This window comes from Peromyscus eremicus, chromosome X, assembly GCF_949786415.1.
Source record: "Peromyscus eremicus chromosome X, PerEre_H2_v1, whole genome shotgun sequence".
In the NCBI taxonomy this organism is placed as follows: domain Eukaryota; kingdom Metazoa; phylum Chordata; class Mammalia; order Rodentia; family Cricetidae; genus Peromyscus; species Peromyscus eremicus.
The window spans coordinates 90,755,426-90,769,556 of record NC_081439.1 but is presented as its reverse complement, the minus strand read 5'-3'; the positions used below and the strand labels follow the sequence as shown (position 1 = coordinate 90,769,556).

The 14,131-nt window shown below is 47.2% G+C and overlaps 1 protein-coding gene across 1 annotated transcript in view; it reads right to left on the bottom strand.

Moving 5' to 3' along the window:
* Positions 1-414: 414 nt before the first annotated feature.
* The window catches only part of Tmem164 (transmembrane protein 164), a 161,314-nt gene continuing 147,597 nt past the window's right edge, over positions 415-14,131 (bottom strand). The window contains 2 exon segments of the mRNA XM_059249919.1: positions 415-632; positions 2,202-2,302. Coding sequence (XP_059105902.1) covers positions 426-632; positions 2,202-2,302 — 308 coding nt within the window. The 3' untranslated portion in view covers positions 415-425.

Below are 14,131 nucleotides of genomic sequence, written 5' to 3'. Positions count from 1 at the left end.
CTAACGACTGCATGTTGTTCCCTGCTTCTTCAACTAGCTGTTGTTAAAAGCACCAACAAGCAGTAAGAGGGGGCCCGCTGACTACCATTTCCCTGCGGAAGGCCACGCAGAGGGAGTGGGGCGCAGGAGGGACCAAGACACCAGGGGATGAAAGGGAGGAAGTGCCAGCCCCCAGCACTATGCCTGGGCATGAAGAGCCATCCGTGGGGAGGAGCTGGGGAGGGAAGAGTAGTGGAAGAAAGGGACAGAGAGGAGGAAAAAAATAAATACACCAAGCATCCTGTTGCCCTCTCCAATGATTTTGTCAAGAACTGGGTGTTCTCTGAGTCAAGTCAGGACTTGCTTCCTCAGGGAGAAACAAACCAAAACAAGAAAACAAAAACAAAAAACAAACAAAATTAAACAAAACAAAAATCCAAGCACCTTCAGTCTATTTTCTTGGCTGGAAGCCGGAGCAAATCCAGCAGATATTTACACAAGGGCCCAGCCATGTATGAGAACAGGATGACCAGCTTCCCGTGGGTCATGGTCATGAGAGTCTGGTGTCCCGAGGCCCAGATGCGATACCAGGGGCCGTAGAATGGGTCTGAGATGGCCGGACACAGCATGTTGTTCAAATTCACTTCGGTGACCTGCAGGGACAAGGGAGGTAGAGTGAGCGTTCGCCATCCCGAGGCTTCCTCCGGCTACCGCCAGTTCAGCCATCTCTCCCTAGGGGTGACTAGACAAGGAGGGATTGACCAATCCCCACCTGTTCATAAAGGGGCTTCTTTGCCCTAGGCTTTCTGAGTGGGTGATGATGAGTCAATGTCCTGGGCGAAAGCTGTTCGGTTTTGCACAGTCTTGCTTTCCAGTTGGGCCCAGAGTCCATTGCCATTCCTAAGCATTTATTGTGTGCCTAGCTCCTGGAGAAAGATTAGGTTCTTTTTTTTTTTTTTTTTTAAAGCTGTTAGCTGCATGGTCTCTGTCTCCAAGTAGCAAGGGCAATCATTGACTGCTTATGACCTCAAACTAGATGGTGCCCACTCAGCTTTACATGCCACGAGGAGGTCTGAGGAGCATACGGAAGATTTTGTGAAGGAAGTGGCACGTGAATGGACTCATGAAAGATGGACAAGGTTATGGCAAGGAGTGAGGGAGTCGAGCTTTCCTGGTGGGAGGTGTAGCAGCACATGGTATGTATGGTCACATGAGCACACCGACACTCCTGGAAAGCAGCATATCAGTGAGGAGCAGCAAGAGGGAAGGAGGGGTGTGTGCAGGTCAGCATCATGCCGAGGCTTCCTGTAAGCACACTACTGGCAAAGAACCCAGCCTACCTCCGGCAAAGCAGAGCGAGGAAGACAAAGCGGGCGCCTCTCCAAAGGCATTGGGGACATCCAGTTACACGCCCGTATCATGCAAGGCCGCACAAGGCTCCACATGACTAACGCTGCGTTAATGCCAACCACACAAAACCAAACATGGCGTTCCTGCCTCAAGGACAGCCATAACACCTGCCTTCCAGAGCTCTTCAGAGCTCACTCACATTAAAGACAAGTCCTCACCATCTCTCAAGGAAGCTAGGCTTCTGTATCCTGTTAGAGTAAGGTGGAAAACTCCCTATCCCCACACCCAACCATGAGCTTTCTGTTCTCACTTCAGCACTGATATATACCCTTGCAGTTTCGGCGCTATTGGACTCTGGGTATTTCAACATTGGGGCCAGCCATTTTTCATATTCCAGGCACTTCTCATACTACAGAATGCTCTGGGGCTCCCAACACCTCACATACACTGGCCACACAGCTGAAGGAAGGGTCTCCTGAAGGACTTGGGAGAATCCCCAGAGTGGACCCAAGGTCAGAGGCCGTCACAAGGCCCAGGGCCACCAGGATAAAGATCCTACATGCCCATGAGGTCCACAGCAAAGCACTTGCCAGTTACAGGTCACTGTTTCAGACCCAAGTAGCCATGAGTGAAGGGTATCCTTGCATCCTCAGGAATGAAGGAACGACCATTACTGAAGGATTCAGAAAACTCTTTGAAGAGGCCAAAGCTTTGGATCATAAATCAGCATCCCAGACACAACAAGCTGACATCCTGGCCTTTAGCATCATGTATTTTTCAAAGCAAAATGATACAACAGCACCAAGCAGGATTATCAAGATTTATGAAGAACTCCAAATAGAGGGGAGAGAAGGGGATCTAAGCAAACTTACCAGGCCGAGGATCTGCAGGATGCTGAAGTGGTAAAAGAACATGAGACCCGTCGAGAGAAGAGCCCACCGGAAACTGCTGAGGGGCTCTGGGGTGTAAGCACCTGGAGGAAGACGGGAGATGGTGAGCCGCGGGGAATAGTGACCCACTTCTCCCCCTCTGCTCACAGGGGTGCAGGTGGTGAGGTCCCAGCCACAGCTGCAGCAGGCTTGGGGTCGCTTCCACTTGTCAATGACAGAACCTTCCAAGGGCCTCGATGCTTAGCTAGGAACCATGGTAGCCCTTTCTCGACCCCGGTTTCTGCCAGTTGATATTACACCATTAGAAAGAGAGGTTTCTGTTTTAGTCTGAAAGTCATTCATGATTATTAAAGGCGATTTAGAGTTTTAAAAAAAAAACCGGAAAGAAGATGGAAGCAAAGGAGGAAAGCATTCCCAGCACTTGATTCCGAGACTAGAACCCTCACTAATAACATGACTGTGTCTCCGTCATTTTCTCCGTGCCCCAGGATTAAGTTTTAAAATTAATACTTAAATTAGTACTAGCTGTATATGTAACTGTCTTTGTGTCTATATTTATTTCCTCGTGATTCTAAACAGTATGACACAGTAGTTGAAATGTTAATGTTGAAGTCAGATAGATTCGGGTTCAATTTTTTTGTTTGTTGGGTTTTGGTTTTTCCAAGATAAGGCTTCTCTGTAGCCTTGGCTGTCCTGGAGCTCACCCTATAGACCAGGCTGGCCTCGAACTCAGAGATCCACCTGCCTCTGCCTCCTGAGTGCTGGGATTAAAGGTGGGTGCCACCACCGCCTGGCAGATTTGGGTTCAAATTTTGACTCTACCATTCATTAGCTGTTTGGCTCTGAAAAACTTTCAACAATTTTGCAAATCTTACTTGCCCATCAAATTGGGATAGTTGTGTCCCCAAAGTCTGGTCCAACATGGCTGCTCAAGGAGCATCAACGTTCTCTTCCTGTCAGCCTTGAATCTAGAGCCCTTGTAAGCGTTTTATCCAGTGGTTGTGCCATTTCTCACCTACTGAACGACCCCTCCCAGGAACACCGAGTGATGCCTTTCCTCTCCTGTTACTGCTAGCAACTACTATCCTTGTAGGCCTGCATGTATGTCAGAGCGTACAGAGCAGGGACATGGTAGACAAGATACTGCAGGTAGCTCTCTGGTTAGGCACTTGGAAGGTGTGCTTCAGAAAAGGACCTGAAAGACACCTTCCCATCCCCCAAAATGGGGGTGATGCCATCTCCTCCTACAGTAGTGTTTGCCCACGCCAGCCTTTCACTGATTCGTTCCTTTGTCCAACAGTTGTTTGTACCTTGCAGATTTTGTAATAAGGCGAGGCCCCGACAGTTTGAGAACTACAGGCAATAATGATAATACAGAAAGCTGGGGGGTGGGGTGACTGAGATCAGTGCTTCCAGTTATGGGAAGACAAAACTCAACCTGGGAGTGGGAGGTGGAGGTGGAGGTAGGGTAACGAATGTTTCTTGATAGAGGCAGCATTGGAGCAGAGTCCTGAGAAACAAGTGGGACTTCAGGAGGGCCCCAGGCCTTTCGATCTGCACCCAGGCAGACATGAGGCAGGAAATTCAGAGCCGTACAGTAAGAGTTCGGTGGCAGTAGAGGGGGTTGGGGTGTGAGGGTTCAACAGGTAAACTTGTGCATTGTTCATGCCTGGTGACCTGATCCTGGGAACCAAGTAAAAATGCCAGATGGGGTGGGGCACATCTGTAATCTCAACACTCCTATGGTGAGATGGAAGGCAGAGACAGAATAATCCCCGGGAAGGTTGTGGTCCAGCTATCCCAGAGAACGCAGCCCAGCAGAAACAAGAGACATCCTGCCTCAAAACATGGTGGAACAAGATAACCAATTCCCAGAAGTTGTCCTCTAAGTTCACATACATGTTGGGGCACATGCACGCCCACACTCACATAAATACATCTTTCTCACAAGCACATACAACTCTCTTTCACACACACAAATAATAATAATAATAATAATAATAACAACAACAACAATAACAATTATAATAGTAATCATGAAATAATTCACTACAGTCACAGGGAGAATGTAATGGAGGCAGTGAGTAAGTAGTTAGCAAAGCTGGTCTGCCCCAGACCAAGCCATGTGAGCCTCAAGGAGCTAGGCTGAGGGCTTTGGGCTACGTGCATCTGTTGAACTGCAAGGTCAAATATGTCATGTCTTACAAAGATTCTAGGAAGCAGGAGCATGACTAGGACTCAGAGATCCTCAGGAACTCTAGAGACTGGTAAACAGCCCACACTCTTTCTAGAGAGTGCGGCCACCACTTAGTTCTGCCATCCTAGACTATGGCTCAAGGTGCCTGTTTCTTGCTTTTTCAAAAGAAAGCCAGAAACATGAAACTTTATGTGGAATGTCCTGCTTTTTAACTGCAGGCAACTATTCAACCTGTCTTAAGAATGCTCAATGGGCCAAGCACAACACGTATTCCAGATGGATTTCAGTCCCTGGGCGGCCATCTCCGTGCTCTGCTCCAAAGCCACCACTAGCGGCAGGGAGTTTGAGGAATGTGAGTTCTGGTCATTCAGATGAGGGTACCAGGGTCAGTTTAGAGCAGAGAGAAGAAAGGCAGGGTGCTGACAAGGGAGGGGGCCGCTCCAGGAGCCTAGAACAAGGTCGTTTCTGTAGGGAAAGCAGCAAGAAATGAAGAGAGGAGTGAAAATCACAAGGATCTGGTAGAAGACAGGAGGGTGGAGTCGAGGGTGGGGGAAGGACAGTAGTGACTCTCAGAGTCGTACTAGTAGCTTGCCATCACTGGATTGGTGACGCCATTTATTGCAATGGCGAAGACAGGCAACAGCTGATTGAAGCAAGGGTAAGGAAATGACGAAGTCCATTGTAGATATGTTGAAAACGGAATAGCTGTGTCTATGCAATATCCACATAGAAACATTCCTGCAGGGACTGTATAGACTCTAGAGTGTGATGGGTGACATTGTGGATACCTGGAGCCTAGAAGGGGAACGTACTCAAATCCCAGTTCTATCACTTACGGATTTCAGAGCTTTGGACAAATCGCAGTATCTCTTCAACTCAGTTTTACTCATCTGTCTAATGGAAAAGGCGCCATCTCATTCCCAGAGCCGTTGGTCAGATGAGATAATACAGGGATTTATGATATGAGCCACAAAGTCCATGAAGAGGATAAGGCGAGCATACCAAAATGGTCGGGGGAGGCATCAGCACTGAGCAGAAAACAAAATCATGGAAACATGTATACAGAGAAAGAGTAATAAGTCCAACAGCAAGACACCAAGGCACAAGTGTAAGACGGGGCAGAAAGAAGGCTGTAAGTGGAGTGACTGAAGCCAGGGACTATCTTGTGACGTTCGCTCTGGCCATGGTGAAGTGTCTGCGGTTTAGGATTTTGTGTTGCGTTATCTTTACAGCTATCTTTAGCCACATTTGGCCCATGTGTTGGACACACCTTTGGTACCCAATGTTCCACACAGTCTTTCCAACAGCCCACACAGCACTTGCTTGGTAACAATGCACTGAGCAATATACTGGGAGTGTGAACACTGGTCTGTCTGATAAATGAGTGTGGCCTGGACACCATGTTTGCTGCCCCAGTTTCCGAGGGCACACGGGAAGAAGGGACCTGGAAAGCTTCCATTCATCACTTTCTCAGCTGCCTTTTCCTTCTCTCTGACTTCTGCTCAACAGCCCCCGCCCCAATGCAGCTGAGTGGCAGTGACATGCCTCAGAAGCCCAGTGTGGTGCAGGAATGGACTTATAGACTTGAGTGTGCGTGCGTGCCTGTGTGTGTGCGCATGCGTGCGTGCCTGTGTGTGTGCGTGCGTGCGTGTGTCCTTACCCAGGATGAGCTCAGCAGCCGTAGTCCTAGGGAAGAAGGGAATGAGGGTTCAGACATAGGACAGTTGTCCCTTCCCTGTGCTTCTCGTGTTGTGTTGTGTGTTCGGAGATACTGTCAGGGGACATGTGTTTCAGCAGTCTCACTGACCCTTTGCAAAGCCCTGTTTGTCCCATGCCTTCTGTGCCACATCAGCTCTCTCAACCACACTGACTGTTGACGGAGGGAGGGGTTCTCCCTAAAGCTCCTCTTTCTCCTCAGTCCTGGATGGACAGTGGACACTCAAATGCTCACTACATGGGCCTAGTGGTAGCACAGACTTGCTGAGGAATCCTAAAAATTACTTTGATCCAATGCTAGTACTCTGAAGACTATCTTCAAACATATATAAAACCCAACCCACAAACCACCCTTAACTGCACAAAGGTATTTAGACTTGTTTTCTCTATAATACTGAGAAACTGGAAACAAACCAACTAGGGAGATAGGTTAAGTAAACTGCAATACCTCAATATTGTGTAACAGTCCACTGCCATTCAAATGACACCCAGATTGTCCGTGCATGAAGAAACCAGTACCCGGTGAGAAGCAACAAGTATAAAAGGCAGAACATCAAACAGTACAGACATGAAAGAAAAGACAATGTAGTAGCTTAAAAACAAAGGCCCGGCGAGGGGGCGGTCAGGCATCGTCACATTCCCCAGGGGAATGGCCATGAGCAAATCACACTTCCTTTAAAGTTGTTTTTTGCGCAGGAACTAGAGATAGCAGCATCCACTTCTCAGGACTGAGACATTACAGAAAGCAGAGCCAGCAGCCGCCTAGCATGGAGCTACCTATTTTCACCCCAGGGATCACAGGCATCCCAACTCATACACAGGCAGGAAGAGGAGGGGTATTCTGGGGAAATGGGGAAATGGATACCTCCTCAGTGAAGGGAGACTGCCTGTGGCAAATGTGATCCAATCTTCCATTGCCTTGAAAAACCACAGTAAAAAGGCATCCTGTGCACTGATGCACAGCCCATAGGGATATATGCAAATCGTATGCAAACCCACATAATTCTCTTTGCTGGATACCTGGATGTGGCCCTTGGGGTAATCCTAGTGAAAAACCAGTTCTCTTCAAAAGGAAAACAGAAACTGAATCACATTCAGGAAAATTCAACACATCATAAAACTCGTATGTGACATTTTCCTGCTAGCATCTTCTATCCCAGGAGGAAAGAGGTACGTCATCAGTAAAGGTAGGGGGAAACGAAGCTAATAGTTTCTGTAAAATTGATTTCTGACAGAAGGAAGCCGTAGGTGTACTGGGAACCGAGGCAGCAATTGCTCCAGCAATAGCAAAGACCCCCAGAGGCCCCCACGAGGGCTCTTGCTCTCCTCCTACACTCTCACTCAGGGAAGATGACACCAGGGCTCGACGCTGGGTAGGGTAGCCCTGCTATTATCCCATCTTCCTGCTTCCTTCAGCTCACAGACTTACTCGCGCTACCCACTCATTCGATATCTATGACGCACACTAGACTCCATGGCAAGAGTGGGGTTTACAATCTTGGCTAGCTCCTGCCCTTGACAATCTGCTGCAGTTGACAAATGAAGGAGGAGCTGACGCGGTGAAGGAAGTACGTCAGTCCTGGGGACCCTGAGGAAGGGAAGAAGCTGGAGAGGGTCATAGTTCAGGAGATTTGGACAACAGGAAGCAACTGGGGTAGGACATGCCTGAAGGAACACTCTAGGCAGAAGGTATAGCCTGAGAGGTATATGGACGTCATCGGCATGTCATCTGGGTGCAGTTCTGTGCAGTTCCTCGTTACAGGCAGAGCAGAAGAACACAAGAGGTGTCTGTCATGTGTCTGGAAGTAGCTGGAGAGACAAGAAAACAGGACCCGAAAAAGGAAGAGCCTTGTTATCCAGGCCAGAGAACTTGGCCTTTACCCTCTATACAATGAGAGGCCACCGATAGGTGTTCAGAGATGAAAAGATCGGATCTATGTTTCCGGCAGCTGGCCAGCTCTGGCAGTAGGAGAGACAGTGGGCCAGAGGGAAGCAGAACTGAAGACACACTCAGACACTGTCCTCGTGACACAGATGGCCTTTTGTCAAACACAAAGGAGAACCATCTACAGGAACTTCCAGATCTGTGACTTCAGGAACGGACAGGAGGTTTAGGGGAGAGATGAGCTCAGGTTAGGGCACAGCATGGAATGCTGTAAGCTGTACCAGGCGATGCCTCCACTGGGGGCTGCCCAGGTCTAGAGCTCAGGAGAGGGAAATGGTTTGGGAACATAGCTTGGAATGCGGCTAAAACTGACAAAAAAGATTCTAAAAAATGAGGTTAGAGTTGTAAGAACAGGGGTCAGGAAAACAGCAATATTTAGGTGGCTAGAAAAAAAGAGAGACCCATTAGAGGATGAGCTTGATGAGCTAACTACAGAAGCAGCCACAGACCTGGAAGAGAGGCATCCTAGAAGTTGGGAGAACACAGTTAAAGAAGGACCAACAATGTTAAACACTCTCTCTTTGGTACTGGCCACTAGTCACACGCAATGGCATTTATTTAAATGCATCAAACCAAAGATCTGTTTCCTCACTCATACAAGGCACATTTCAAGTGTTCAAGAACCACATGTGCCTAGTGACTGCCATATTAGACAGTGCAGACACAAAGCACTGCCATGACCACAGAGAATTCCAATGAGGCTATCCTTCTCGTATGGGGGTGCCAAAGCAAAGTCAAGACAAACATTCCCCAGAGTTCAGACACGTGCTGGCCACTGGCACTCTTTGCTCTGGCAATTTCAGGAAAAGAGCTATGAAAGAGCGAAGTGTCAGAAAATGTTTTCCTGCTAAACAAAGTAAGGAAGTGAATTCCAGGAAAAGGTGTCAGAACATAAGACCGCATAGAAATGATCAGCCAAACCCCTACATTCTCATTCTCTTCTTGGAATGCCTCCCGTGGCCTCCTGTTGTTTTCTTTTTTGTTTTGTTTTTGAGACAAAATCTCGTAGTCAAGGCTGACCTCAAACTTGCAGAAATGCCCCTGACTCAGCCTCTCCGGGGCTGTGATTATAGGTGTGCACGACACCTGATTCAACCTTGGTTCTTACCCAACAGACCTCTCCCTACCAGTCATCTGCTGCCCGGCAGTCCTTGACAGTCCTCTCTCTGGAAGTGCATGGAACCGTGTCAGGTAGAGCAGCGCTTGCCTTCTCCTCACTGCTCCTTCCAGACTGCTGGTCCTCCCTCCACCCTAAACGCCCACAAGCGCCAGTGGGCTACAGAGCTCTTTTCCCTTCTGCTGTCCACTAGAGATGATGGCCCTTTTGCTCTGAGAATACCAAGACCTGCCTGGCTTGGTACCACTCTCTCCCAAACCATTCCTGTCCTATGCCTTGCTCACTGCTGCATGTCCCTGAAAGAATCTTCCAGGATCCCCTCAGTTCCATGGTCTGTCCCCATTACTCCGCTTTGTCCATTCACTTTCAGGGTCGAGCCTGAGACCCTGTGATGAGGAACAGCTACCTCCTCTCTCTGATCTCAAAGACAAGCATTCCCCCCTTAGCCAGCATTATTACCTTTCCTGCTCACTTCTCCCAACCATGACTCAATCTGGTCTTTCACACAAATAGAATCTGGGATGCGTTCATTGGTCCTACCATCTTTTCACTCAGCAGTCTCCCTTCCTTTCTTAAATCCCTTGCCCTGTTATTACGATTTTCCTTTGCTGACACCTTGGTCTCTTCTCACTATGGCTGGAAAAACCTCCTCTGCCCTGGTTAAATTTCCTCCTCTCTCTCCCCTCGCCTGTCCCTACACAGCTTAACATGACGGCAGAACAACAGTGGCACAGACTATCCTCACGTCCCATTTCTGATCACAGACCTGAAGCACATCTTTCATGTTGCCAGGCAATCACAGTATATTCCCCTGCCTGGTCACCCTCTCGCTTTCTGAAGTTGCAATTTAATATCTTCTCCTCTCTTCTCGACCCTTTAATCCTCTCCTCCCAGCCTCGCTGTCAAACAGTGACCTGGGTGCCACTTCCCACTTCGCCTAGCAAAAGGGAATTACTCCAGACATCTCGAGCCTTCCCGAGCACATTTATTCACCTATGCACATTAACACTTGTCTGATCTACTCTGCCTTCATCTCTGCGACACAGAAAAGCTGTGAAGCGAGGGTCTCAGTCAAGGCCAAACTTTCCTCTGGGACCCTGATGCTACTGCCTCATCCACCCACCACTCCATAAGGTTTTTTTCTTTCTCTTACAACACTTGTTTCCTCTTTTCCACTGGATTATTCCTGCGACCATGAAAACAAACGAAACATACAAAGATTGCTCTCATTTAAAAACGGGCACTTGACAGCTCCCTAGAGCTCCCAGTAACTGCATGTCCCTCCTTTACAACAAAGAGAGAATGTCTTTACAACAAAGATAGAACTAGCCACATCTGGACGGGCCAATGTGGTAGCTACTAGTCACATGTCATTCAGAACTTCTAATGTAACCAGTTTGAATTGAGCTGTGCTCTTGGTATAGGCACTGGATAGTAAAGCACATATACTAAAATATTCCAGTCATAATTTTATATTGGTTATATTTGAATGGTAGCTTTTGGATAAACTAGGGATAATAAGTTATATTTCTAATATCAATTCCACCTGTTTGTCTAAATAATCCCACTATTTTCAGTGTGCTTATGAACACCTGAAATTATATACATGACTCACATATTTTTTTATCAGACACTCTGGTCTATTCTCCTCACCCAAATTCCTCTCTTCCTGCTCTCTCTTAAACCCTTTTCCTCCATGACAACTGTTGCCATCAAAGTCACAAATGACCTTTTCATTTCTAAATCCAGTGACATCGGGCCTCATCCTATATACCAGTTTATTCTTAAAACACTAGGCACTTGGTTTCTGGGCTACTGCTCACTCTCAGCTTTCTTCCCGCCTCCTTCCCTGCTTCTCAGCCTCCCCTGTCATTTCCTCCCCATGGTGCTGATCTCAAAATGATAGACAGGATCAGGCCACAGAACTCAGAACTCTGCTGTTTACTCTTACCCTATAGCTGATGTCAACACATCTCATGGCTTTAATATGATCCACATGACTCCAAAGTTTACATCTCTGCAGACCTCCACCCTGAACTCTAGAATCAACAGCTAGTGGGTGTCTCAACCAAACTTCTGGTCTTAGCTTATCACTGTAGTAAAGGCTGTGAGTGAATTCCACTTTCTCAAAATCCAGACCTTCCCACAACGACTTGTCTGTGTGAGCAACAGGGCCCAATCACATGGCTTACTTTAGCCAATGGGACCTCACCAAAGAAAATTCAATAGGAGGTTTGATGTGTACTTGGGCACTGGGGGGTTGCCCTCTTTGAAACAGTACCCTGAGATCCACATGCCATGAACAACTGTGTGAATAAAGAGGCCCAGGCATTCCAGGGTCCCAGCTGGGTCAAGGGAAGACCAGAAGAATGTCTTGGTCAATTCAAGCTGTTTTAATAAAACACCATAGACTGGATGCCTTAAACAACAGAAATGAATTTCTGAAAGCTAAAAAGTCCACAATCAAGGCATAAGACAGTTGGTTTATATGGGGATCACTTCCTGACTTATAGATAGCACCTTCTTACTATGTCTGCCTCAAGTGACCGAGGGGGTGGTGCTAGTTCAAGGTCTGCCCTCTAACAAGGGCATTGATTCCTTCATGGGAGAATAACTAACAACTTCATCTACCCCAAACTATATCCCCCAGACCCAATTCTTGAGTACCATCACATTGTGGGGCACAGCTTCAATACATGAATGATCTTAGATAAACTCACACATTCAGTCCATAAAGAATGGGCCAATGGGTCCACCCAATTGTAAGAACTAATGTCATTATTCTAAGTCACCAAGTTTTAGGGATGGTTATTACTTAATATTACTTAATTGAAACAACAGTCTCCCACCAAACCAAAAAGGGAAAAAGAAGAAAGGCAATACACAATCCCAAAAGCTTTTCTTATTTCAGTAAATGGCCATCCATCTAATTTGACCTGGTAAAACTCCTAGACTCACTCTTGGGCCTTTCTTCTTTTTCTTTCTCATCCTATATCTGATTCATCCACAAACTGTTGGCTGTGGTGATATTTTGAACAAATAAAATTTACCTGAAGATCAGAGGACAGAACAAGCCACTAGATTAAACATAGAGGCCAGGCAGTGGTGGCACACACCTTTAATCCTAGTACTTGGGATCACACACTTTTAATCCCAGCACTAGGAAGGTTGAGACAGGAAGTGATGTGGCTGGGCAGAGAAAGGAATATAAGGTGGGAAGAGACAGGAACTTGGGCTCTTTCAGGTTGAGGAGTTGGTGAGGTAAGAGGTGGTGGCTGTGGCTTGCTCTGCTCCTCTGATCTTTCAGGATTCACCCTGACATCTGGCTCCAGGCTTTTATTAGAAGACAACTTAAGATTCGTGCAATAGTTGGCTGTACCTTTAACGTGTTCTCAGAAGCCAACACCTTTTCCCTATCTCTACTGCGTCCTAGTCCCAGCTACCATCATCCACTTCCCCAATTATTACAGAAAGCACTTACATTTCTCCCTGCATCTATTGTCAAACCCGTGCACACTTGCATTCTAACGTTAGCAGAGCCAACCGAGCAATCCTTCACAATTTTAAATTAGATCCATAGGTCTTTCCCTCAAACACCCTCCAATGACCTCTCTCTCATTCGCCCCATTCATTTCACCTGTTGGTCTTAGCTATTTTTAGTGTGATTATCATCTCTAACTTCATGTCCTACTATGTCTCCCTTCATTCATATGGAACCAGCCACAGTAGTTTATGCACAGTTGCTGGAATAATCTAGAAACATTTCTGCCTCATGGCCATTACACTTGTTATCTCCTCAACTTGCCATATCTTTCCCATAGAGACCAAAGGGCTTTTTCTTTTCCCAGCTACCCTTTGTAGTGAAATTGTAAGTGAAATGTTTCCTTTAAAAGAGGCCGCCTCATTCAAAATAGCGTCCCCTCCAGCTCCACACAGCAGCATCCCATACTTTATATTATTGCCTCTTGCATTACACTTAACATTGAACTTATGCACCATTTCCCTAATTCTTTACTGTTTATCTCCACCCACATGCATGTAATGTCCATGAAAGCAAGGATTCTTGTGTGTCTGGCTCTTTGTGTTTGAAATCTCAGTGGCTACTACACTGCCAGACGCCATGTGGGGACTCTATAAATATTTGTTGAAAGAATGGCCTGAGCAGGCCAGCATGCTTAAGTACTTCATATAGTCAAACATGCTCCATTAGACTTGTGTGACAGAGACAGAGTAATGGACTAAGGTCAGTTCAAGGAGAATCCAGCTTACTACTTTACATACTTGGGGCATCATAGATGGATCACGGTGAGACCATGTTAAAATGTGGGTTCTGATGTGAGTGTCTGGGCAGGGTCAGAGCTTTGGAATTTCTAACCAGCTCTTGAGCCTCAGGCTACCCTTCTACTAGTAAAGACTGGAGTTTGTAGACTCAGGGAGAGCAGGCGTTGGGAAGCCGGGGAGGAAGCTGCAACAGGAGACTGAGGAGGGGTGGTCTAACCTGAACTAAGAAAGTCTAGCGGGGATGGATCAGAATGGGTGAGGTGTGGGAGCCCGTTCTCGGGTTCCTCGTGGCTTTACCCATCAGGTCCTCATAGAGGATGATTAGACCACGGGCCTGAGTGCAGGTGTCTGAGATGATCTGCACTTGGCTGTGCTGGGGGAGGAGGTCTTTTGCTCCACCCCTTGTTGTCTCTATAAAAACCCTGGGGCAGAGACAGTCGGGGCCCGTTGGAATAGGTTCCAGGCCCTCTCGAGGCTATCCTTTATTTTCTATCTGTTTATCCCCGCAATAAATCCTTCTATCTAATATTTCCTGCTGCTCGCACTCAAGAAAACTCTGGGGAACTGTGGGGGTGGTTGGGTAAACGCCCCACAGTGAGGTGAGACTGGCAGGATTTGATCACCGACTAAATCAAGTTGGAGCTACTAAGAGTAAG